The following is a 24,359-nucleotide window of genomic DNA, read 5'->3' on the forward strand; positions in this document are numbered from 1 at the left end:
TTGTTCTTCTGCTATCTTTGCTGGAGGTGTGCCTAGTTGCTTGCTGTCTTTAACCAACTGAGTATGAATTGTGCGGTGATGGATACTTTTCAGCTCACTTTTTGAATTCTTTGCGATTTAATTGCTGTTTGTGCTGCTTCAGCCGGTCCCAAAAATATCGTTTAGTGTCTATCTCATGGTACAAAAACTGATTGAGACGGTTGTTTTCTGATCAGCACGATTGCTCTGATAAATACCGGCTAGAAATTTTTCTGCTAACATTTCAATGTGAGCTTTAACAGGCACCTTTTCATCCTCATTGTGTAAGTCATTGATATCAGACATTTTTACACAGTCAGTAATAGTGCGAGGAGCAAGGTTTTGTGCTTGCAGGTGGTTCCAGTTTTGTATTTCAGATTGTGGAAGCACCAAATAGGAGCACCAGAGTAGAGGAGGCTCCAACTCATAGCTTTGTAGGTCACTGAGAGTGTCTCTTATGTGCAGCCACACTCGCTATCAGCAATCTTTTTTAGCGCAATGTTATTGCGCTTTTGTAGTTTCTGTTTGGTGATCCTTACATGTTCTACAAAATTGAGCAAACTATCGAAGATGACACCAACTACTTTGACTTTGGACTTCCCTGGTATTGGTGTACTGTTGATTGTGAGGTGTGGGTCAAACTTGGCATCATTGCTTCAACTTGTGGGCACAGATGCACTTGATTTTTCAGCTGATACATTTAGGTAGGGAATTATCATGTCACGCAACTACTTAACATGTGGATGAGATATAGTTATAGTTATATCAAACGTAGGAGGTGATGTTTATATCTTACGGGGTAGAGGTAGCTTGCTCATGTATATGTCAAAGAGCATTGGTGATAACACTACACCTTGGAAGACACCCGGTTTGACATCTCTCCACATTGACTTTTTATTGTTATACTACACTGAAGAGAATATGCCCTGTAAAATGAGGCGACCCCACTTTTTGTGCTATTTGTCTGTGGTGCCCCGAGTAGGTCTCTAAGTAGTAAATTGTAATCAACAGTGTTGAAAGCGGCGGTGAGATCGAAGGCTAGAAATAGAGTACAATTGCAAGGTTGCCTTTGATGAAGGCTTTCTTCTGTATCATCGTTGACAATAATGAGAGCTGTCGTTGTGGAGTACTCAAGTCTAAAGCCTTGCTGATGTTCTTTTAGAGATGTTAGTTTTGCAATGTGGGAGAGGAGTGCAATTGGTCTGAAGCCTTTAGATTCGTCTATGGTTTTTCCCGGCTTGTGTAGGGGTATAACTTGGCCAATTTCCCACATGTTTTGAATTTTTGCACTGTTTACAGAAAAGTGTATGCTGTCAGTTAGGTATCTGAGCGCTATGAGGCCTAGATCGTTGAGGTGGATTGGTGCTATTCTATCTGGGCCCAGAGCCTTCCTTTTCTTTGTATCTCTTTAGCTTCATTCACTGTGATACACTTAAGCATTCTGCCCTCTGTTTCGTTTCTTTATTGTTCTAGTTGTATTTCTTTTCTGTTTTTCATTTTTAATTAATCAAGAACTATTCACTTTGCGGTATTCTTTAGACAGAATAGACAGCTTATTAGGCAACGCCTTTAGCCATCTTCATATCAATTGATACACTATTGGCGAGATAGCTTAACGCTGAGCTTATCACCTCTTCATTGAAAAATTGCATTTCTGTTTCTCGAAATAAAATCAAATTACAGTTGCGACTCATTGATGGTTCTCTGCACATCTTCGGGACACTCGTTATCTATTGTCTCAAGTCATTTTCTGAAATCATTTAAAACTGGACAGTACTTGGCCCAATTTGATTCGCTTGATAAAGATTGATCTTGTTTGGACTGCTTCGATATTATCGAGTTTTTTGTTAACACAGATAGTTGACTCGGTACACAGGTATCCTTTGTTATCTGCTGGCCCTATGAGATATAGGGCCAGCAGATAACAATACATGGCGTAATTGCTTGGTTTGAACTGCCACGTAAATATGTCTGCCTCAATATTGATTCTTCTCATGGACGCATTTTGCACTATCAAATGATTGAAGATTCCATTCCCTGTCAGTTTAGTAGGACTCAGCAGCATGTGTATGACTGATAGGAAACGAAAATGATTTTTTGATTTCACCAAACTTTCGAAAAATTTCATCTTGTAGCTTGGAGACAAAGAATAAGTTTAACTTCTCTGCTTATGTTCTTTCTGTAAAGTTGGAGGTCAGGCGTTTCAACAGGCTCCCGTCCATAAAATGTTGTTTTTAGGCAACAACTAAATGAAGAATGATGGAAATGTTCTTGAATACGAAAGCAGAATTGAAAACAAGCAACGTGAACAAAATAAAAAATTGCACTACAAGACGTGGCCAACCACCTAATAAAACCAACAGTTCTATTGCCTACACTTTCTGTCCAGTGCTTCTACTTCAGTCAATCGTTTTACCGCTTAAACAAAAAGAGTTTCAAAAAAAATTAAGTGCGCCGTGTGATCGTTCAGCGACAATTTTTTGCAGATGTTAAAAATTTTTGTTCATTCAAGTTTTGCTTCAGGTAGCTTTGTTAATTCAAATCGGATACCTAAGTGCTTGGCAAATAATTGTGCGGGGAAATCTTCAGCCAGCTGTTGGAAAAATACCTTTCCGTGATACTGCAATTAGGTACTTTGTAAATAAATCGCTTTCACTGCATACAAATTTACAAACTGGACCTATTTGCAATACTAGGTCGATTTGCATCATTTCTTCAAGAAAATGTTGTGGTAGTTGTCAAAAGTGATGCAGTTATTTATGACAACCATGTCCAGTAGAATATAAAAATTTTAAAAAAATTTTAAAATACTCAAAAATTTCCAAACGTCCTCTTCTTATTTAAATGTCATCTAATAGATAATCTCCTTCAAAGAAGCAGTAGTGACCACAATAAACTCGCCAGTGCCGAGAATGAATTGTCTGTATCATATAGTATTTTGCAGCAGCATTCGTCTAACATTTTCAACCGCCTTGATGCAAACTATAAAAATGAAGTGCAGCCTAAGCCCTTGCGATTCAACTCAATTGCTTGTATGCTTTCCTGTGCTCAAGCCTGCTCACCTGCCAAGTACACTTTTTTTCTCTTTTGGTTAAATCATTCAAACTGTCAACAGGTGTGCACATTGTATTGCATTAAATTGGAAGCGTTTTATACCCAATAGACTATCTTTTTTTGTCTCAACATCGTAGTTTTTGGCAACGCACACAAGTCCATTTTCATAAAACGTTCGCATCGCTTGTTTTAATTTCCGCTTTCGCATTCAGTTTCGTTCAGTAACAGAAAGTATTTAGAGGCCAAATGAAAAATAATGAGTAGAACGGGGCCTAAATTAAAAAAAAAGTGGTTGACAGACATTATTGAAAAATAGACGGCAGATTGCCGGAATAGCTGCGTACCGTATCATAGAGATAAAAAACGGACACACATATAAGCTGAAAAAGATATCAACGCCGCTCAAAAAGCTAAGTTAAAAGCACATCAGTGATAAATTATTAAAGCTTGTTAAAATTCATTGCGCAGAAGTTTTTTTCATTCGATATTGAACTAACTCAAATTAAACTTCAGTTGCAATTTCTGTTGGGTTAAGTCATATCATTTATTTTAATTTTCTCGAAAATGAACTATGAATATGATTCTTCAAGTAAAATATGCTTCCGCAGAGAAAGTGCTGAAATTAGGACTCCTATATGTAAAAATGATAAAATAACATATTCAAGAAACTATTTGGCTCTTTCTGCGGAAATTATATTGCATGCCAAGGATACTGATAAAAAATCCGTTAATAAAACAAATAAACTTTGATAGGACTAAAAACTAAGTAGGAGTTTTTAACAAACAAAAAGTTTAATGTAATTTCGTGACTTGATATAATAACGGCATGATTTCATTGAAGAGTTTTTTCATGCCGAATAAGCTAACTAGTGCTCACCATACGTTTTCGTCGCAAAGATTGTTTTCAAGATTATAGGAGGGGCATGAACGGTTGAAGTTTTCCTTCGGAGCAAAACGGAAAGCTGAATAAAACTTAAACAGATCAGAGGTAAAAAAGAGCGTATATCAAATAAAACGTACAAAATACCTTAGGAAGTTACGCCACTTTATAATTCTCAGATCAATTTTTTTTTAAATGTGATTGAAGAAAAATTTCATTTCATTGGAAATTTTGAAACAGGTAGCGCCAATTTTGCTATGGTTTAAGAGAGCTTAATGAAAAGAAATCAAAATGAAAAAGAAAATGAATGACTGACCTCATGAAAGACTCATTTACATCTACTGACTGCACCAATTCTTGGGATGTATCAAGATCATCTGGATCAATGGCAGTAACAGTTGCTATCACAGTTCCAGGCTCCACACCCTCCTCAACCTCAATGTGGGCTGAATCAGAGAGAAAGAAAGGTGCCGACTCACTGTCGTCCAACACAGTCACCTCCACCTAAACAAGAGTTTAGTTATTTGGCTCAGTGGATCTTTAAAAAAGTTCAAACAAAGCTCCAAATTTCATATTCACCAACTAATGAACAAAGAATTGAATACCTTCCTTGAACGTCTCCATACAGAAAACTTGGTGTCAATCCGAGTTAAGACCGATTTTTTACTTTAGCTATTTATTCTTCACCTTTAACTCCCAATGTTCCAACTAATTCAATAATCAGAGAAAAATAGAAAGCAGGTTTTGTTTATCTTATCAACTCCTTCAATAACACGTAATAGCTTTAATATTAAACTGGCCAGACCCAATCACAACAATTTTTGACACTAAAAATGGAGCTGTTGTTGCAAAAGGCATCAATCTGAGGCAAGAAGGGGCAATGAATGGCTCGAAGAGTACCTGGCAAGATGAAGACAATGGTGACAGTCCTTCGTCAGTGACTAAAACTGTGACCAAGTGCAATTGCTGCTCTTCGAAATTTAACATATCTTTTAACGAGAGCTCTCCTGTAACTGAGTCCACTTCGAACAGCCCACTCGCGGAATCTGAACAAAAAAGATTCAATGATTATAAACAAGACTAAAGTCAACCAGATATCAGCAGTTCGTATCAGTACCAGAAAGATAAACATATTCAACTATGTCAGATCAAGTCAATTACTTTCGAGCGACTGACGGGACTCAATTTTATTGTAGCCAGGTGGTGGGGTGGGGTATTGGTATAAGTAAAGAGAGCGAGGCAATCAGATTTACTAAGGGGTTCACAATAAATGATGCTATTAAAGCTCACATAAAAATTTGTATACAAATTATACACACGATTACATTTATTGCTTTACACTTGGTTCGAGGTCAATTAATTAGTCACCTAGGAATATTGGCTGCTGTCCTTTTGTTCATAACATTCTTATGCTAATTTTCTAACATTGCCGGCTTGAGTCATATCAGTGATTTCCATCGAGCGGATATTTTGATCAAGTATCTCAACTTTTGATTTAGATAGTATAACGTCATTGATTTGAATCTTGAACATCGCACCATTCAGTCACGTTGTTTGTTTTCGCTATTTACTAATAATAATTGAGTGATCACTAACTAAATAACAATCGAAAAGAACCGTTGTTTGACAGCAAAAATTTTGCAATAAAATCAGCTTTTGGGGTTCACTGAACTAACAGCTTGCAAAGAACTTATCTACACACCACTTGACATTTTTATTATACACTATGTGCTGACAAATAACTAAGACAAATACTTTAATGCTACAATCAAGAATCTTCAATAGCAAATGCCCTACACCTTAGAAGGCCCAACAGGTTTCCTTAGTAGCAGGGACAATTAAACGGTCAGAATGTCTTTAAATCAATTTCAGTGAACACAATTTTTCACATACAGATGCAATTGGATTCTGGGATGATGAATGACTTCTGAATATTTCATTTTGCAATGGAAGCTCAATTACGCGCAAAAAGCGTTATATAAAGTAATATCGGGGATCTCTGCAATTGGCGCTTTCTTGCCATGAGATACCCCGTCTCAAATGTCTTTCTTAATTTCATCCCTTGGATTTCTGTCGTTTTTTGCCTCTCATCATTAGAACTTTTTACAAAAATGATTTGGTCACAACAACCGAGCAAGTTTTTTTTTCAGACATATTTCCTAACAAAGCTTAAAAGGATAATTCGTTCAATTGTCATTCGAGAAATTGAAATATAAAAAGTATAGAACCAAATTGAGTCAATAAATTATCAACCCCTGGAAAAAGTTTTGAATTATTATACAATTTCATCCATGAGAGTACGTTGGGCTTTACGGCTCTGAATTGACCCAAGTGGATACTGCTTTTTAAGTTTCAAACTCTCATTGAAAACGAACGTAAGGAGCAAGTCTTTTACTCAGTCTGAAACTTTTGCTGACTCAAAATGCTCTGTCTTAGTAGCAGCTGTTGACATTGCGAAAAATTAAACTGGCGAAATCGGCAGAGAAAGAAAATTTTCAAACTCTATTCAGCAAGTGAAGATCGCTGTCGCTGTTTTAACCAAAAATGGCTCAATTTAGATTTTAATTAAATAATTATTGAGATTATAAAAAAAACACTTTTATCAGTTGTTCAAACAGCCTGAAATAAAGTAGCTCAAAACAGCTGCGATCGATGCGCTCGACAAACATTGGGATTCAAACAAAAAAGAAAAAGATAAAAATTCTAGAATTTGTTTCTAAGTGAAAAAAGTTCTTGTTGGGTGTGCATTTTCAGTTATGTTCTGTAAATAAACTTAATTCAACTTCTGAACTGAGGCATATAAAGCTCCATACTAATGCCAACTACCAATCGGTCTAATACGCTTTGGCGTTCTGAATTATTGACCTCGCTTCGTAGTGTTATTCTGATTTTTTATCTGACTCCTTTGACGTTAAGTGTATTCACAATATTGCGTAACTCAAGAGAGAGTGACAGAATTTATAATCCATTCAGTCAAAATAATGAGTGAGGTAACTCAAGAGACAAACCTGAAAATTGTGCCTTATGTTAAAAGAAAAAGGCGACCGACAGGTAAAGCGAATTAAAAAAAGAACGCCAAAAGAAAAGCCGTTGAGAGGCGGACGGCAGCTATTAATAAAACAACTAACAACGGAAACTATTCTCTAACGACAGAAGGGACAGTATAATTCAGAGGGGGCTGCCGCCCAGATATTTTGTTATGGGTGCAAAAAATTCCGACCAAGGAGAGGTACGAAACCCCACTCTCCAAATGGCTAAAGAACCTGGTAATCATTTATTTTAAAACCATCCTCTTTAAGAAACAGACCTAATTTGCTGAATAAGAGCATCTTAGACCAACAAAAATCAAGAAATCAAGCTCACAAAATTCAATCGAGAAGTGAATGTTCTAGAAAACAACAGTCAAGCGAACGCTCTGCATAAAAGACATAAAACTCAATATAAACGTCGATTCTTTGAACAAAAAAATTGGTATCCATCTATCATTTCGGAATATATTGTAGAAAAATCACAAAGTAGAATATAACTAGGTCTGCATTTAAGAGGCTTAGTAACCAATTCGTTTTATAATCACAGCTAGTATTGCTTCAATATTTTTTTAAACATGACTGAACCTTTATGCGAAGCGGCCTTTATTTCAAAAAAAGCTTTAGAAGCGTAGATTCAAACACAACTTTCGGCGATTTTCCCACAATTTATTCTTCTCATCCTCACGTTTAATGAAAATGAAAATTGCACTGGGAAAAATGTAATTTTTAAAAAAACTTTCCCGGATTTTTACAAGAAAGAAAGAGCTCCTAGAGAGTCCGAAGGGTTCGAACACATCGTGTTTAGTGAAGAAACATTTACGAATTATTGTACGATGTTTAGTGAAGAAACATTTACGAATTATTGTACGATAATTGTACGATTTTATTGTACGAATTATTGTATGGTAATGACAATATTTGTAGCTAGAAAACACCGCGAGTTAATATCATAATATGCCTGCTAGGTATGTACAAAATCATGAAATGAAACACAAAACTCAAACCTAAGACAATTAAATTTAAGAATACGTTTCCGACAGATGATACGAGAATTACTATTTCTTCAAACAGGGAGATCACTTAATGACAAGAATTATATGAAATCGAAACTCGTTGCAACCTTGCGATTAAATTGGTTTTCTCTCTACTTAACGTCAGAGATCTTATATTTTGTAAACGATGATTTCATTTGTTCACCAAGAGATTCATTTTTCTATTTTAATTTTTACCATTTGTAGTTTAGGTTTTTCTACCAGAAATAATAAATAATTAAACCGGAAAAACATGCTTTCACCTCAAGTTTTTCAGCAGAGTGTGGATTTGATGTTTCCTCAATTTCGATTCCTTCAATGAAACTAGATTTTTCTTCATAACAACAAGATTTTAAAAATCTTTTGATGTTTTCAGTATCTTCTCGTGGGAGGAAAAATATTTTAACAACGCTTCACCCAAATTATGCTTTTGCAACACAGTGAAGAGATTTTGAAGCTGAAAATGTACTGATGAACAAAAGAGCAGCAAATACAAGGCAGCGACATTGTTGAGAAAAAGGCAGACAAAATAATGTTGAAAGTTATTACCCGATAATTTCATGAGGATTCTTCTTCATATCATATTTCACTAGTTTACAAATACGTTTCCGTTAATTACTCAAAACAAATATATATATACATATATATATATATATATATATATATATATATATATATTTGTCTTGAGTAATTAACGGAAACGTATAAGTAAACTAGTGAAATATGATATGAAGAAGAATCCTCATAAAATTATCGGGTACTAAATTTCAACATTATTTTCTCTGCCTTTTCTCAACAATGTCGCTGCCTTGTATTTGCTGCTCTTTTGGTAAACACGCAAATACGGTAAACAATGTGGATGAAAGATATTAAAAAACATTTTTTGTTGCGCACATACAATATCTTTTTTCTTTTTTTTTCAAAAAATGCTCCAATTTTTCTATTTAGTTATCAATTTTTAACTATATACGCTTGAAGACAAAAAAAAAAATAAAAACAACAAGCATGGTTCTCGATACCATAAAAATTTCCAGTAGAATATATATAAATCACTTTGTTTTTGTTCTGCGGCACACGAATGCTTGCTTTGGCCTCAGCCTTATCCAGTGAACTTTTAGTTCTGCTTTTTAAAAACGGTATACATATGTTGTGCGTCAGCCAACTAATAAAAACCGTGATTAAAGAATGGTAAAGAACAAGAAGAACTATCAAAGTAACATCTAAAATATGAACAAATGATAAATATCTTTTAATGCTTTCAAGATTGATGATCAAATCCAAAAATCAAAGATTGCGAGAGAATAATTCAAACCATTTGCCAATTTAGAAACATGGGACCACTAAACGCAATTTTCGGCCTCACATTTTACAATATGCTTTTTTCTTTTTTTTCACATAAAATTTCTTGTTTCGATTCTAAATACTTGACGCTGAGCTAAAATTTACCAGAAGGATTGCCATAAAAAGCTGAGAGCTAAAAATTCAAAATATTCTTTGTTGTTTGTGTTTCATAATGATTTCTGATGAATTTCGGAAGAATTCAAATGCTAAACATTAATCATTTTTTGATAAATGAATTAAAGTGGTTTTCAAATAATATTAGCTTTAACAACTTTAGTCAAGGCTAAGCGAAAAAAATTGTTTTTAGGTTTCGTTGTTTTCTTGTTTCTTGTGAAGAGTTGAAGTTTCAAACACATTGACTGGATATTCATCATTTTATTCAATGTTTTTAATTTTGATGAGAACTGATTGAATAAAGGCTAAATGTTAGCACAGCAAGCTCAGAGCAAAAATCATAAAAAAAAATAAATGCAGATCTTTGCATTAAAGAACAACAAGAGGTATTGGCATCAGCGGTGCTCCACAAATGATGCGTCTCAATATATCAATATATCTATAGATATTTACTAAAACTAATTCCTTTTTTAAAACTCAACATCCGACTAAATATATTTTAAAAATTTCAATTCTATCAAAAACAAGAGCTTCCAAAATGGTATCTTCAAATTGACAAAAAACAGCTTCACTATTTAAATTATTATAACAGATTCGAAATAGTCATGATTGATTCTCATGAGCCCTAATTGAGACAACCAAGCAAAGAAAATAAACTGGAAACATAGCTGGCAGATTGCCAGAAAATAGCCGCAAAAGATTCGTAGATCGGCAGTCTAAAAAAGCAGTAAAAAAGACAGACCAAAAAAATTCGTCTTTTCATTGAAGGCTGATCTGTTATATTTTGATTAAAAATCTGTAAAGTTATTGCTGCCTCTATTAGCTGATCTCAAATAACCTTCATTTAGAGTGACACACGCCCATTTGACCTTATCTCTTTGAATTAAAGTAAATAAAAGTCACTTTCAAAGTGAGGAAGTCATTTTTGAGAGTGAGGTAAGTCAAATATGACCAAAAATTTAATCACGCGCATGAACAAAAGAACTCGCTCCACTAAGAGTGAAAAATGACGTCACACATGCAATTCAGTTGAAATTGCATGAACGAATGAACAAAAAGTGGCTGTGACGTCATATGGTCGTAACAAAAATCATGACGAAATAAAAAACATAGCAGGACAAGTCCTGAAATACAATTCAAAGAATTGAATGAAAACCTCGGACGCACTCTACCTGATCAGCAGATCAATTGAACAATGCCAGCCAGAACACAAAAATCACCAAAGAATTGAGAAACTAAAAGAATCAAAACTAAACAAAAACAAACTCATTGCTAAAACTCTTGAAGTTTTTAAACCTACGGCAAAACTTTTCCCTTTTAAAAACACCTATTACAAAAATATGTTCAAAACCAGTTTTTATTTCTGAAATCAGTCCAGTATTATATCCGCAATACCTGAAAAATATTCATTGGCCCTTGAAGATCGATTAACTTGAAAATGACCAAAAAATTAAGATAAAAAAGAAATCAATTGCAAGTTATACGAAAATGTTGCTAAAAATTGTGATATAAATATCTTCAGAATCATTTCTGTGTCTCTAGAGGCTATCCAGTAACCCAATTCCAAGCATTAAAAAATCAGTGGCGCATAGATCGATAGGCAATAAATTTTAGAAAAAATTTCAAACTTCAAAATAGAAATTCCTTCTATTAAAATGTTGAAAGCCATTCAATTGCCCCCTAGCAACTATTTAATAAAATATTGTCAAACCCTGGATGCTTTTACCTGGCAACTGAGGCAAGAAAAAATAAATAAAAAACAAATATTTAAAACAAAAAAACTTAAAAAAAATTGCAAATTCTATCAAACAATTTCTAAAAGTCGAAAGGTTAAATTGCTGAAAACAAATCCAATGAAACTAAAAACCATGCAGTAACTTTTTTTATCAAAACGCGGAATAGGTTTTCTTGCACTTGAGAATCGACGAATATCAAAAACTGACAAAAACTATAGGAAACATTAAAATAATTGCAGATCTTATCAAAAAAATGCTAAAATTCGAGACATTAAAAAGTTAAAAAGCATTCCATTGTTACTAGAAACTATGCAGTTCTCTATTAACAAACCTCAACGGAGATTGCATGGTCCCTGAAACTGGAAAAACTGACAAAATGATGAACATTTTCAAAAACCTGAAAAAAATGCAAATTTGTGATGTTCAAAAGTTGAAACTTATTCCATGGCAACTAAAAATTTTTCAGTAACTTATTATCCAACCACTAATATGGGTTTCCCCTGGGACTCAAACAACTTGAAGGATGACAATAAATGTAACAAAAAACATGAAAAATTTGCAACTTTTGTCAAAAAATGCTAAAATTCATGATGTCAAAAAGTTGAAAACCGTTCCATTACCACTAGAAACTGTGCAGTAACCTATCATCCAACCCTTTATCAAACCCTAGATGAGGTTTCGTGACACCTAGGGCTACAAAACTCAAAAATGACAAAAATTTTCAAAAAACCTGAAAAAAATTGCAAAAATGAGTATCATTTTGTGTGTTTGTGTTTGTAGTACCACGACATATAGCTCATAAAATGGTCATAACAAGCAATTTTGTCTCGCAAAAGGCCTTCATCAGCTTTTAAAAACTTCAACCTTAGACTAATCAAACAAAAATCGCAAAAAAATCACAAAAAACACGAAAAATTGCACAATTTTGAGACGCTAAACTCCTAAAAATGACCTTTTAACCTTTAATTAAAGCCATCCCAGCAGCTGCACCACTATACGCACTTGAAAGACTACTAAAGCCCACTTTGGGCCTCTAATGAAACTTAATACCCGCTGGGCTTTACCTGTTTATCCCGTTTCGAAAGATCAAAGTCATTGAAAAACGTGTGAACACATCTTAAAAAAAAACACAGCGCACCAATACAATTCAAATTCTTTGAATTGTAAAAAACCAAGAGAAGGCCAATAATAGCCCCAGCTATCGCTGTGCGGCTATTAATAAAAATGATCAATTTCTTTAGCATAGCGCCAAAAAATTGATTTCGTATAACTTTTTGATTTGGCATTGAGGATCACGACTGCTTTTAAATAAAGGAACTAATGAAGAGGAAAAATAGGGCAAAATAAAAGCCTATTAGAATTAAGGGACGCCTTCTAAACAATAGGTACATAAAAAACCTCGAGATTTTCAATGGTAACGTTCTTTATCTCTCCACAAACAATATGGACAGATTCCAAGTTCCAAACCTCCAATTTATCATGGTTAACAGCTAGAGAATCTTTCACAAAGTTCCAGCTGATGCATCAAATTTTACTCATCTTTGTATCAATTTAGATTTTAAAAAGTTGTCTATGTCTTGAAGTTTAGATTTTGATAGAATCCTGAAAGAGACAGACGTGCATAATCAATCGTAAAAGTCTGTGAGAATCATGTAGTTGTTTCATTAGTACGACTACTGGAACAAAAAAAACGACAGATATGAAATTGAATCTAATGCAATTTTGTCAAATAGAAAAAAAAACAGTTTTATCAAGTATTTAATTAGGTTTCTCAAACAAATAAATCGTCCCCCTACTAAAAGGGGGAATGTTGGAGCTTTCTGTAACACACATTAAAGCAAGAACTAATACAAACGATTTGAAAATGAAACGCAAAAAAATCAGCGAAACACTGAAGTTATAGGAGCAGGTAAATTCGGCAAACTTTAAGAAGTGATAAAAATTTTATCGTCACCGGTAAAACCTTCAGCAGTTCACTAAGTTTTAGGACCGAGAAAAAATTGTTCATCTACCTGAGGCTGACAAAGCATACACGACTTGTGAATTGGATCCGAGAGAGTCAGTATCAGTAGCGTGTACTTTGACAATAACAGTAGCAGTGGGAGTCAGTTCATGAACACGCACTCTGTAAGGATCCGCCTCACATTGAGGACCATTGTCGTTCACGTCTGAAACAAACCAAAACTATAAATGTGAAGCAGATGAGTTCTTGTCTGACTGTAAAGAAAACTTGCTAATCGCCAGCATGCTTCGATAAAATGAGTTTTAAATATGGCCTATTTGAGGAGAATAGTTTTATAATTCTTCTCATTTCGGGACTTCATATAACAATTTTACTGTAAATTATAGTAAACATTTAGTTTGGTGAAACCTTGATACTCATGCCTCTTTATATCTGCAGGCATCTGCAGTCTCAAGATAAGTTTGGTCCTTATGAATGAATTCAAATGGCCAGAATGGAAAAATATTGATAGGCTCAAAAAACTGACCGGGCTAAAAACTGTCAAGAAAAATTTCAAAATCAGAGCTCCAAATTGTAATGTTTACATGAAATTGCCGCATGTAAACAAAAAAACCACTATCGAGAAAGCGAATTTTTGTTCAAACACCGTTTTCTCACTCTACTTTAAAATTAGATCGCAAATATTTCACGCCGCAAAACCACTCGCTTTTTCGCTCCACTTCCGGTTTCGGCGTGACCAAAATCACTACTCCAATTTGACTTCAAAAATCATGAAAATGTGTGAACAGATCTTTAAAAAAAAGACAGCGCCCCAATACAATTCAAATTCTTTGAATTGTAAAAAATAGGAGCGCTATAATAGCCGGCTGAGAAAATGAGGGCGGCTATTAAAAACAATTAGTGAAATATGTCCCTATGTTGCACTTAAAACGCATTATTAGGCCCTCAGAAACGTTGTGGTTTCAATTACAGCGAGCTACAATTTAATGCAGCATTAGTCAAAAAAGTATTTATTCAAAAATCCAAATTAAAAGCAAAAAAAATAGAGTCAAATGGACGAAAAACCGTCAAAAACGGTTATCTTTATGCGCCATTCTCTCAAAAAGACTTTTCGAAGTCGACAAGTCATTCACTGAAGGGAGCGCATGATCAAAAGAACTTCTCTCGCTCAGAAAAATATAGTTCATACGACAATTTTACTCTTTCGCTTTTAGGTCAAAACGCCGTCTGAACGAATAGTACTTCCGGTAAAAAAAAAACCTTAAGAAAACCAATACTCCTCTTCGAGTTGTAAAAAACCAAGAGAAGGCCACTAATAGCCCCAGCTATCGCTGTGCGGTTATTAATTAGCCCAGTCAAACTGCTTTTAGCATCAAACTGAGAGGCACTAAGTTTAACATATCAATCCAAAAAACTCGTAATCATTCATTTCAGAATCCAGCATAACTTTCTATGATTCCACCGGGATTAATGACATTAAGAAACTTATGAGTTAATCGTTTTACTATAAATTAACTAGAGGGTATAAAATATAGCACAGGGGACCAACCTGACACGTGTATGTAAACGAGAGAAGTGCTTGACTTAGTAGGCTCTCCAAGATCTTCAGCCACGATCTCAATCACGTGTAAACTTTGCTCCTCTCTATCTAGGGTGCGAGTAGAAGAAATGACTCCTGAGAGGGAATTGATTGTAAAGAGGTCCTCGGCATTGCCACCACTGTTCACTGCCACTGCAAAGCGCACCTGTCCATTCAATCCAGCGTCTGGGTCGATTGCAAACACCTAAATACGATTACCACCGGACACTACCTATATCTTACGAGAGGAAGCGTCATATAAAGAACATAACTTTTCAGTACTGCTTTTTCGTATAGTTTATCACAAATAAATATTGCCGGAAAAATTTGAACAAAATGAAAACCCGACTAATAAAAACTAACCTACCGCGACTAAATTTTGATCCAATTAGTCTATTTTCCAGTAAAAATATCTACACGACTGAAAATCACATGACTCAAAAGAACTGCATTGCAATAACGTGAGCAGAGAAACAAATCAATTTTCTCTGATAAATTGTTGAATGGTTTGTGATCGACTCATTTTCAAAACGGAAAAGAAATATACATGAAACCCTTCCAGAATAAAACATTTTCTAAAAGCTCCAATTCTGTTTTTGTTCCGACTCACTTGAGTGGGGGAGGATCTATATGCTCAACTGTTTTTTTTGTTCAGTCAATTTTCGCCGCTCGATATATTTATCGTACAGAGTTGTGAGTGGTACCATCAGAAAGCTTGTCAAGCGTAGAATTTCAAATTAAGATTTCTAAAGATTTCAAAGAATTCAAAAGATTTCTGAACTTTGGCCTCACTTGCGTTGTTTCGTAAAAATTTTTTGTAATTTTTGCTAAAAATTTTATCAATTTCGTTAAAAAAATGATGTTGTTTTTGGATTTCGGCATTTTCATGAAAACATTTTTCCATGAGTTATAGCGCTAATTGTGCTTCTTTAGCCCACTTTGTCCAGATTGACGGGTAGAGCAGACATAAAAACTGCTGACAATATCATTCTTACTCAGAATAGGGCTATTTGTGCCTCCGGTTCGTAAGAAAGTGTTCTGCAACTACCAATTCGGCGGCTTTTTGCTAACTTAAATCGATATCAAATATGCATAATATATTCTGGATATAATTGCTAAAAATTCTGATACAAAACTACTTGGAACGATTACGTTTTTTAACAGCCTCACAGCGATAGCAAGGCCCATTTTGTTCTCATCGTAGATTTTCGCGATGAAAATGATTCGGATTGTTTTTTTGTCCTTGTTAAAATATTTCCACATTTTTATCCCAATAACAGACAAGCTTGTTTTTCGTTATAGGTTCAATTAAATCGATCCCATGTATGTTTTAATGAGCCCCATTTATTAAACTTTGTCTTCTCAGTAGAGCTCACCGTTTTTATGGCTCAAAATTCTTTAGTTTTGCCAGCATTTGGTGTTCTTTTTGTAGTCTCGTCGCTTAGTCCAACTAAACAAAGGTTTAATTCGCCAACTGAGGAGCAATTACTGAAACTATCTAATGCTTTCATGTGATACCTAACAATTTTTTGCAGATAAAACTTTTCAGCTTCAAATATTTCATCTTTTAAGCCATGGAAATAAAGAAGGCAGAAAAAACCGTTCAGTGAATTACCCGTAAACAAGGCGTAGCTTCTTTAATTTTAAAGAATTCATATCTAGAAAATTGAATTTCTAGCTAACAAAGTTTATATAATAAATTTTTTGAAAAACAGTCAGGAACATGACTTTTAAAAATATTTAAAACATCATTTCATATTATATACAAAGATTTCAAGAACTCACTCTAAAAAAATAGTAGTAGCATTTTATGAAATGCTTCCAATTTTTTTTTCGGCAATCGATGGTTTCATATAAAGCTCTTTAGATGCTAATAGAAAAAACTGAATCTGAAGACACATTCGACAAAAAATTCGGGTATTAACTTTCCTTATAATTTTTTTGACGTTGGACTAAAAAGTATTAGTTCGTCATTCAACGGAATTAAAAGCTCAAAATCAGATTTTTTCGAAGACTCATTTAAACACTTTAAATTACTTTTCAAAATTTGATATGTTTTACAAATGATGAAAAAATATTTTTGGTCTGAACATAAATGAAAAATGTATGCATTTTTTGAAAAAAGACCAATGGCCAAAGCGTGAGCTTTAACTGTTTGCTCATAGGAAGAGAGGTCTTAAAGTGAAAATTTTGTGTCTTATTTTTACAGTTTATTCTGAACGTTATTATAATCTATTACAAAAGTCTCAAAAAGAATGTTCTCTTCGTAGCAACACGTTGACTTTCTTCAATGAAAATTTTTCAACAATTTTCATATCAACAGTTTATTATTATAGAAAATAATCTTTGTTTTTGACCTTTTCAATTGACTCTTTTCAAATCAATTTTTTTTTGCTGCTTCTTGCTAATTAATCATTTAAAAGATTCAAGTTCTCACTGGATTCTAAAATTATAGTTTTTTAAAGCACCTATGTCTATCCATATTTAGCTGGGAAAATACCTTTAAAGCTATATTCGCTAGCGAATCGAGCACCCTTTGCAGCTAAGAGGTGTCGGAACATTAAGTGCACAAGTACATTATCGCAGCTCCTAGTTAATTAATGTTTCCAATTAATCAGTGCTGCCAAATGTTGAAGAAAATTAGCTGAACAAACAAATCCAGTTGAATTGTAAAACAAAAAAATTACCTGCCCGATTACCAGAGGACCTGTCCCTTCGTCTATTTGGAAGGAATAGGCAGAAGCGTTGAAGTGGGGAGCCTCGTCATTGGCATCCAGTACGTGCACCACAACAGTCGCCAACCCACTCAGGGGAGCAGGATAGTCGCCCATGTCTGTGGCCACCACTTCAAACTCATACGACGACTGTTCTTCATAGTCTAGGTTCCTGTATGCACACAAAAATTATGAACGAGGTCAGGAACTATCCACAACTAGCAAGTTAGAGAACTCGTATAGCTTAGAGTAATAAGAGCATTTGACGGAGACAGTGATTAGCTGATTCTACTAGTAGCAGTTTTGTTTCGCTAATCCTTTTTAGTTATCGAAAAGCGGTGTTAAATGCAATGCAATTAGAAAATAAATTTCTAAGCATTGCGAGAAATATCTCGAGAAATGCCAAAAAACACGAAATGCTGGTCTTAAAACTAGCTGTATTCGATCACTTGTCTTTCAAAATGGAGCCAACATATCTACAATGCTTGATGTTGTCGGTGATGATCAGTAATGAAACTAATTATACCGTGTCGCATAGATAACTCCAGATAGGGAGTCCACTCCAAACACGCTTAACACAACTGCATCGGCTGATTTCAAACTGTACACTAGCTCCGCATTCACTCCACTGTCCTCGTCTGTGGCCAGAACAGTTCCGATTAGCTCGAAGGAAGAGAGATCCTCCCTTATGTCAAAGAAGTAGGCGTCTCTGGTGAACACAGGCTTGTTATCATTAACATCTTGCACAGACACAGTGACAGTTGTTGAGACACTCAATGGAATGTCTCCGGAATCATATGCTAGTATTTCAAGTGTCAGTTCCACCTCAGTTTCAAAATCCAATGTTCGCTTGAGGTTGATGACTCCAGAAGAGGTTATCCCAAATGTATCGTTCCCAGAGTCGAGGATTTCAAAATTGACAACGTTATTAGGCGCTGATATGTCACCATCGTACGCTGTTACCTGTCCAACAGACTCACCAACTCCAAGATCTAAAACAGATGAGATCTCAAATAAGGTAGTTCGGGAGGCCTGAGCGACAAATATGAGCAATTCTATACATCTCAGCACATTTTGTTTATTGAGAAAGAGAAAATAATTTATACAGTCAAATCGCACTGCTTGTTGATCCGATCTTTTCTTTTAAAATAGGGACACATATAAAAGAGACAGAGTCTTTTCTGGTCAAATTTCGCTGCCTTTGTAGTGTAATTGAAAAAGCTTCTACAATTTGAAAAACTAATTAAAATTTTGGAGACAATTTTGTTGCTTTATTTTCAAAATTAAGTATGAGTAAAAACTAGTTTGTCATATAAATTTTTGTCATATATCTAAACAACTTACTATACCTCATGAAATCTGAAATTCTCTCTTGATTACCGAACAATTATCTTCAAAATGTTTTAGCTAAAAAATTTTATTAACTTCAATTTGTCAAAGAAAGTAAAAAGTACATTATAGTTCTAGCAATGAACGAAAAGAAACAGCACCGCAAAAAAGTTAAAAGCGACAAAAAGAATTTTTTGCGAAGACTTCTTTTCTTTTACCAATAATTTTACAATGAACAACTTTATGGTCTTACAGGTTCAATTATCTCTTATTCCTAACTAGAAGGAGATTCCCAATATTTTTTTTGCGAGAAACCATCATTTTCTAAAATCAATTGCTTGAAATATCAAGCTTCCGATTTATGATGATCCGCAAAATTCTATCTACCAAAACTCAAATGTCTGTACTCTCTCATTTCGTCCAAGATTTTTTTCTGTTTGGCCACAAAATTTGTTTGGCCACAAAATTGTCGACATTAGAATAATCAGATCACTCTAACCCTTTTTGAGTCATTCTACTCAACTCTCAGAACTTATCTGAAAGAAATGGAATGGTTTTGGTTTTTATGAATCAAAAGATTACGTAGTATTTCTTAATACTTATATTAGCAATTCATCTCTATGGTTTCATCAAGCTATCAGACACGTCGATCTTTGTGCTGATCAATTTAGTCGATCTATTCTGAGTGCTAAGGCACTTTCAACTACCTCAGTGGGTGGTCTCAAGATTGCAACACTATCAAAAACAAAAAATTGGCAACACAATCGAAGTTCTATGAAAAAAAATCGAGTAATCAACTAAACGGCAACCAATAGAAATGAAAGGGGTCGCATCATTATGTGCAATTCAAAACCGAAATGTCATTCCTCATATTTTTACGAGCTGTCATTATTTAAAATCAATTGCGTAAAAGATTAAGTGGTCGAGGATTTATGATGATCAGAAAACTTCTATCAACCAAACTACATACTCCAGATGACAGTACTATCACATTCATTTCATCCAAGATTCAACTTTTTTTGAAACAGTGTTGATCAAATGATTTAAAATTAGAGTTCTCTGAATCGACCTATTCTATTCATATGACGACATTCAGCATAAAAACACATTTCTCACAAAAATGTTCCTACGTCTTACTACGTCGCTTAAACCAATTTTTACAGATTTTTTTTGGACGCCAAATAGTCGAAATTAGAATAATGAGGTTACTCTAACCCTTTCTGAGTCTTTCGGCTCAACTCTCAGAACTTATCTGAAAGTTCTGTAAAAATCTGTATAACAAAAGCATGTTTCATTATTGGAAACACAGAAAAACAGTTTTTTATAATGACTTCGTGTTTTCGATTAAGAGAAAATTTAATTTTTGAACTTTATCAGATTGGTACAATGGCATGTTATAGAGCAATCTGAAGCACGCGCAGACTTGCACGATTCCACTTGAGGAGACATGGTCATCGCAATGAGTTGAAAAAAGGTATTGATCTCAAGCCCAGTAAGTTTAAGCTCTAGCAACCCATTATGAATTTTTGCAGGTATAATTATATATTCTACAATATAGCGCAGGGGTGCTCTGTTAGGCAAATAAAATGCACTGACACACAGAAAAAGAGAATATAAAACTCATTACAGCGACAGCACATTAGATTTCAAATAACTGCTACCTTCTAGTACATCGAACTTGGACTGGGCATGCGTGAATATGGGCGTGACGTCATTCACATCAGTTACAGAGACTTCAATTTGACAATAGCCGACAGCCATCGGGTCCTCGTCACTCTTAGCCGATATTGTTACGATGAGCACATCACTCTCTTCTGCGTTCAACTCAGACGTCACAGACACTGCCCCGGTCAATGCATTCACAGTGAAGATGGTGCTCTCACTGCCACCGAATGCGTGATTGGCGTATGATATTGGATGCGAATCTTCACCTGTAACAATTAAAAGCATGCCTCTATTTGATAGAAAGCAATCAGTGTAACACGACATATAACAGGAAAAAAGACAATCAAAAGACTGTACGTACCTCACACGTAAAAAGCTATTCCCATCATTTACGTGCCCTGCTTGTTTAAATAAATGTGATTTGGTGTGATTTCCTCAAAAACGAAACTTGGAAAATTGTGATCCGATCTTGGTTAGATTTTCTGCAAGATTTCATCTCAATGTGTACATACTTGGATAGTTCATGTACTTTAAGCAACTATATATTTTTAAAGGATCTAACCAAGAAAAGTCAAGATTCATAAAAAACTAGCTTAACAAGATTTTACTCAGGTATCCCAAGTTTTGTCAAAAAAAAAATAAGATGTTGCATGTCTAGGCAATATATGTTAAGAGTCGTTTCATTGGGTTCTAGTTATTCAGTACTGTACAAATTTAACCGATTCGTTTCTACATTTCAAGAGAGCTTAACCAAATTCTACCGTTCAAAAATTAATTCGTGCAGCCCGAGAAAAACTATGAATGCTAAGTAGATGACACCCTAGTTCTAAGCAATTAGCGTCAAGAAAAATATCTTTAGAATAAGAGCAAAACAGTGATTTTACTAACTCACAATATCAAAAACAGGGAGCTGAAAACTTATACCAACTTTTCAAATATGGGCACTAATTTACAGTTTAGATAGGCGATAGACATTTTGACAAACAGACACGTTCATTCCGGGGTCATGTCAAGTTAAAAGAGATGTATAACTGAGTATATTAAAAATTTAAAAATTGAGATTGTCTATATTTCAACTCCTCTCAGCCACGATGTAGGATGTTATGTGCTTAAACATTGAGATACCCAAAACCTAAGCATTATCAATTAAAACATCTTTTTTCTAAATTCAAATATTTTATGGCCAGCAAAGTTTATTTTAATGCCGTAACAAGGTCGTTTACAAGATGATAGATAGTCAGTCATATTTGTTGCATTTAGAAAGTGCTGACGCCTCAAGGATAATATTTTAGAACAGGTCTGAAAACCTCAAAAACTCCCAAGTTTGTAGAGACAGTCCCGAAAACTTCTAGAAACCGAAATAATCTTATAGTGTCAACAAGGCGGCTGGTTAATGTGTGTTCGCACATGATGTTCCGACCAGCGCTCATCTATATTTTTGACTTAACTGTCTTTTGACCAACATTTTTGACAAAGAGATAATAAGATAGATAGAGAAATACAACTTTGAAATTTAAAAAAATCGTTACACAACCAAACAAATGATTGAATTCAATAATGCCATGCCTCTTTACAACGTGATCTGCCAATAAAAAGATTACGAGAAAAAAAACAACAAAAAAGCAAAAACAAAAACAAAACTCAATATCTAAAAAGCACCTAGTAACAACGTCAAATTACAATCAGAAAAAACCCTAACGACACAGATTTACTTTTTCCTAACTCAAACAGCAAATGGGATTTATCTTAATGAGACTAGGCAAAAAGTCAACAAAAAGAAGAAATATTGAGGCGAAAGTAAAAAATCAATAAACCAAATTAATTCAAAAGTATTCAAAATCTTTTAAAATCATTAGCTTTTAGCAAAATAATTCTTAACATTTTTTGTTACAAAGTCAGAATGAAACCAATAGGTCCTGTCTTAGGTTAGACTAAGCCATAGAAACGGACTAAACATGTAGAAAAGCTCAAAAAAATACGAACAACAAATTGCAAACATTGCGAAAACACAAATTAGTGAGGCCAATAAAATCATTAGCTATTATCTGAATATTATGTCTTTTATTTCAATTTCTATATATATTTACTAATTCAGCTAAAAATATGCTGAAAAGCGAATAAGTTCCATTGCTCCAAATTTGAAAATCATTGGGATCTGTTATTACGCGATTGTGCTAAAGGAAGAGAAAAAGAAACACAATTACACCACTCACATAACTTTATGAAAACGCATATTGTCAAACAAACAAAACATGAGTTACGTCATGATATCAGTAAACATGTAAATTTTTAAAATGCAAGGAATTGTACTAGACCTCTCCATGATGAGAATAAGTTACAAGTTGACGAAAAGAACAACAAAATGAAAAAAAAATTGAAAAATCCTGAAAAATCTTAAAAATGTTCAGTATATTAAACTTTAAGACTATTCGCTATAAACCGATTGCTTCGGGCAAAATCATTCATTCAAACCTCAATTGCAAGCTTATCAGACAGGTCAGCATAATACGGCTACCTAAAGAATGAAAAAAAAACAGGCTAAAACAGTAAATTAAAAAAAATGAGCGAGAAAAATGTCGAAGCCATTAAAAATGAGTTTTCAGTAAAAACTTTTCTACTTTCATTTAATTTTTTAACGGCAATGGGACTGGTCTTCTAAACAATTTGACTCCAATAAATCAACAAAAATGAACAAATACATTAAAACCACGAAATTTTAGAGAAAACCCGTAGTCTCAACGCCATTAAATTCAATAGCTCTCAAAGGAAGCTAATAAATACGCCAAGTTACGAATCAATGACACAACAAAGATATTTGTCATTCGCAAATCATCAATAAGATTTCACGATAACCATTGTCTATGAAAACAACAACACCCAATAAAGGCAGATATCCAAAAATTAAGTAGAAAAGTGTGAGAAGAAAGTGTCGAAGCCATTTAAACCACATGTTTTTCTGTGAAAACTTTACATATGATCCATTGAAAGTCTTTTCTAAGCCAAAGCAACTATCAATATTAGAATAATGGGTTAGGATTCCAAAAGGAACCAAAATTACAAAAGAAAAATCCAAAAACTTTTTAAAAAATTACTAAAACTCGTGCATCGAAGTCATAACACCAATAGCCGGAATACAAAACGGCTAAAAAAAATTAATTTTGGTTCAAGTAAGGCAAAAGGGGATCCGATATTTACTCAGACTGACATACAGTTCAAGAAAATATGCTTAAAACCGGCTGATGTTAATTAATTTTCTCGAAAAATCATTTTGAAGTCTCAACAGCCATTAATTCAATAGCTTTCTACGGAAGTCATGTACTAAAAGTGAACAAAATCATGCCAAATATCCAGTTGTTCATCATGCCAAAACTTCAAACCTCAGTAACTCCTCGAAAGAAACGAAATTCACAATAATCTTTTTAGTTTCCAATTCTACGCTGGACGAGCTTTTTAATGATACCACTCACATTTCTCTACGATGAATATATCGATCGGCCAAAATTGACTGAACAAAAAAAAACCCATTTGAGTATATAGTTCCTCCCCCCACAAGTGGGGTCGGAACAATCAACTGCATTTAACTTTAGTTTAATTGGTGACACAAACTATTGCAAAAACGTTTGCTTCTAATTCATAATTCATCATATTGACTTTCAATTTTTACAAAATCATTTTATACAGTCAATATAGTCAATAAGAAAATTTTGAAAAGCTAAACAGACAGAAAACTTTAAAATTTACAAACAAAAAAAACAGAATTGTGCAAAACATAAGAAATATTTCAACGATTCGCTCCACAAGAGAGCCAAGATGCAAATTGCCAAGTTCTGTGTGATGATTTTAAAATTTTTGACAAAAAAACAAGTAACACTTCATTTTACCACTGGACTACAACCTAGGATTTGC

At 34.2% G+C, this 24,359-nt stretch overlaps 1 protein-coding gene across 2 annotated transcripts in view; it reads right to left on the bottom strand.

Annotated features, from left to right (window-relative positions):
• Positions 1–24,359, bottom strand: part of LOC142358731 (protocadherin-23-like) — a 239,014-nt gene that overhangs the window by 126,574 nt on the left and 88,081 nt on the right. For both annotated transcript variants that reach the window (XM_075410273.1, XM_075410274.1), the window contains 7 exons: positions 20,450–20,719; positions 17,986–18,451; positions 17,433–17,631; positions 14,716–14,950; positions 13,216–13,371; positions 4,853–4,998; positions 4,269–4,456 (listed from right to left, as the gene is read on the bottom strand). In XM_075410273.1, coding sequence (XP_075266388.1) covers positions 4,269–4,456; positions 4,853–4,998; positions 13,216–13,371; positions 14,716–14,950; positions 17,433–17,631; positions 17,986–18,451; positions 20,450–20,719 — 1,660 coding nt within the window. The remainder of the gene's footprint in view (positions 1–4,268; positions 4,457–4,852; positions 4,999–13,215; positions 13,372–14,715; positions 14,951–17,432; positions 17,632–17,985; positions 18,452–20,449; positions 20,720–24,359) is intronic.

The sequence above is a fragment of the Convolutriloba macropyga genome, chromosome 2 (assembly GCF_964194025.1).
Source record: "Convolutriloba macropyga chromosome 2, txConMacr16.3, whole genome shotgun sequence".
NCBI classification, from domain to species: domain Eukaryota; kingdom Metazoa; phylum Xenacoelomorpha; order Acoela; family Convolutidae; genus Convolutriloba; species Convolutriloba macropyga.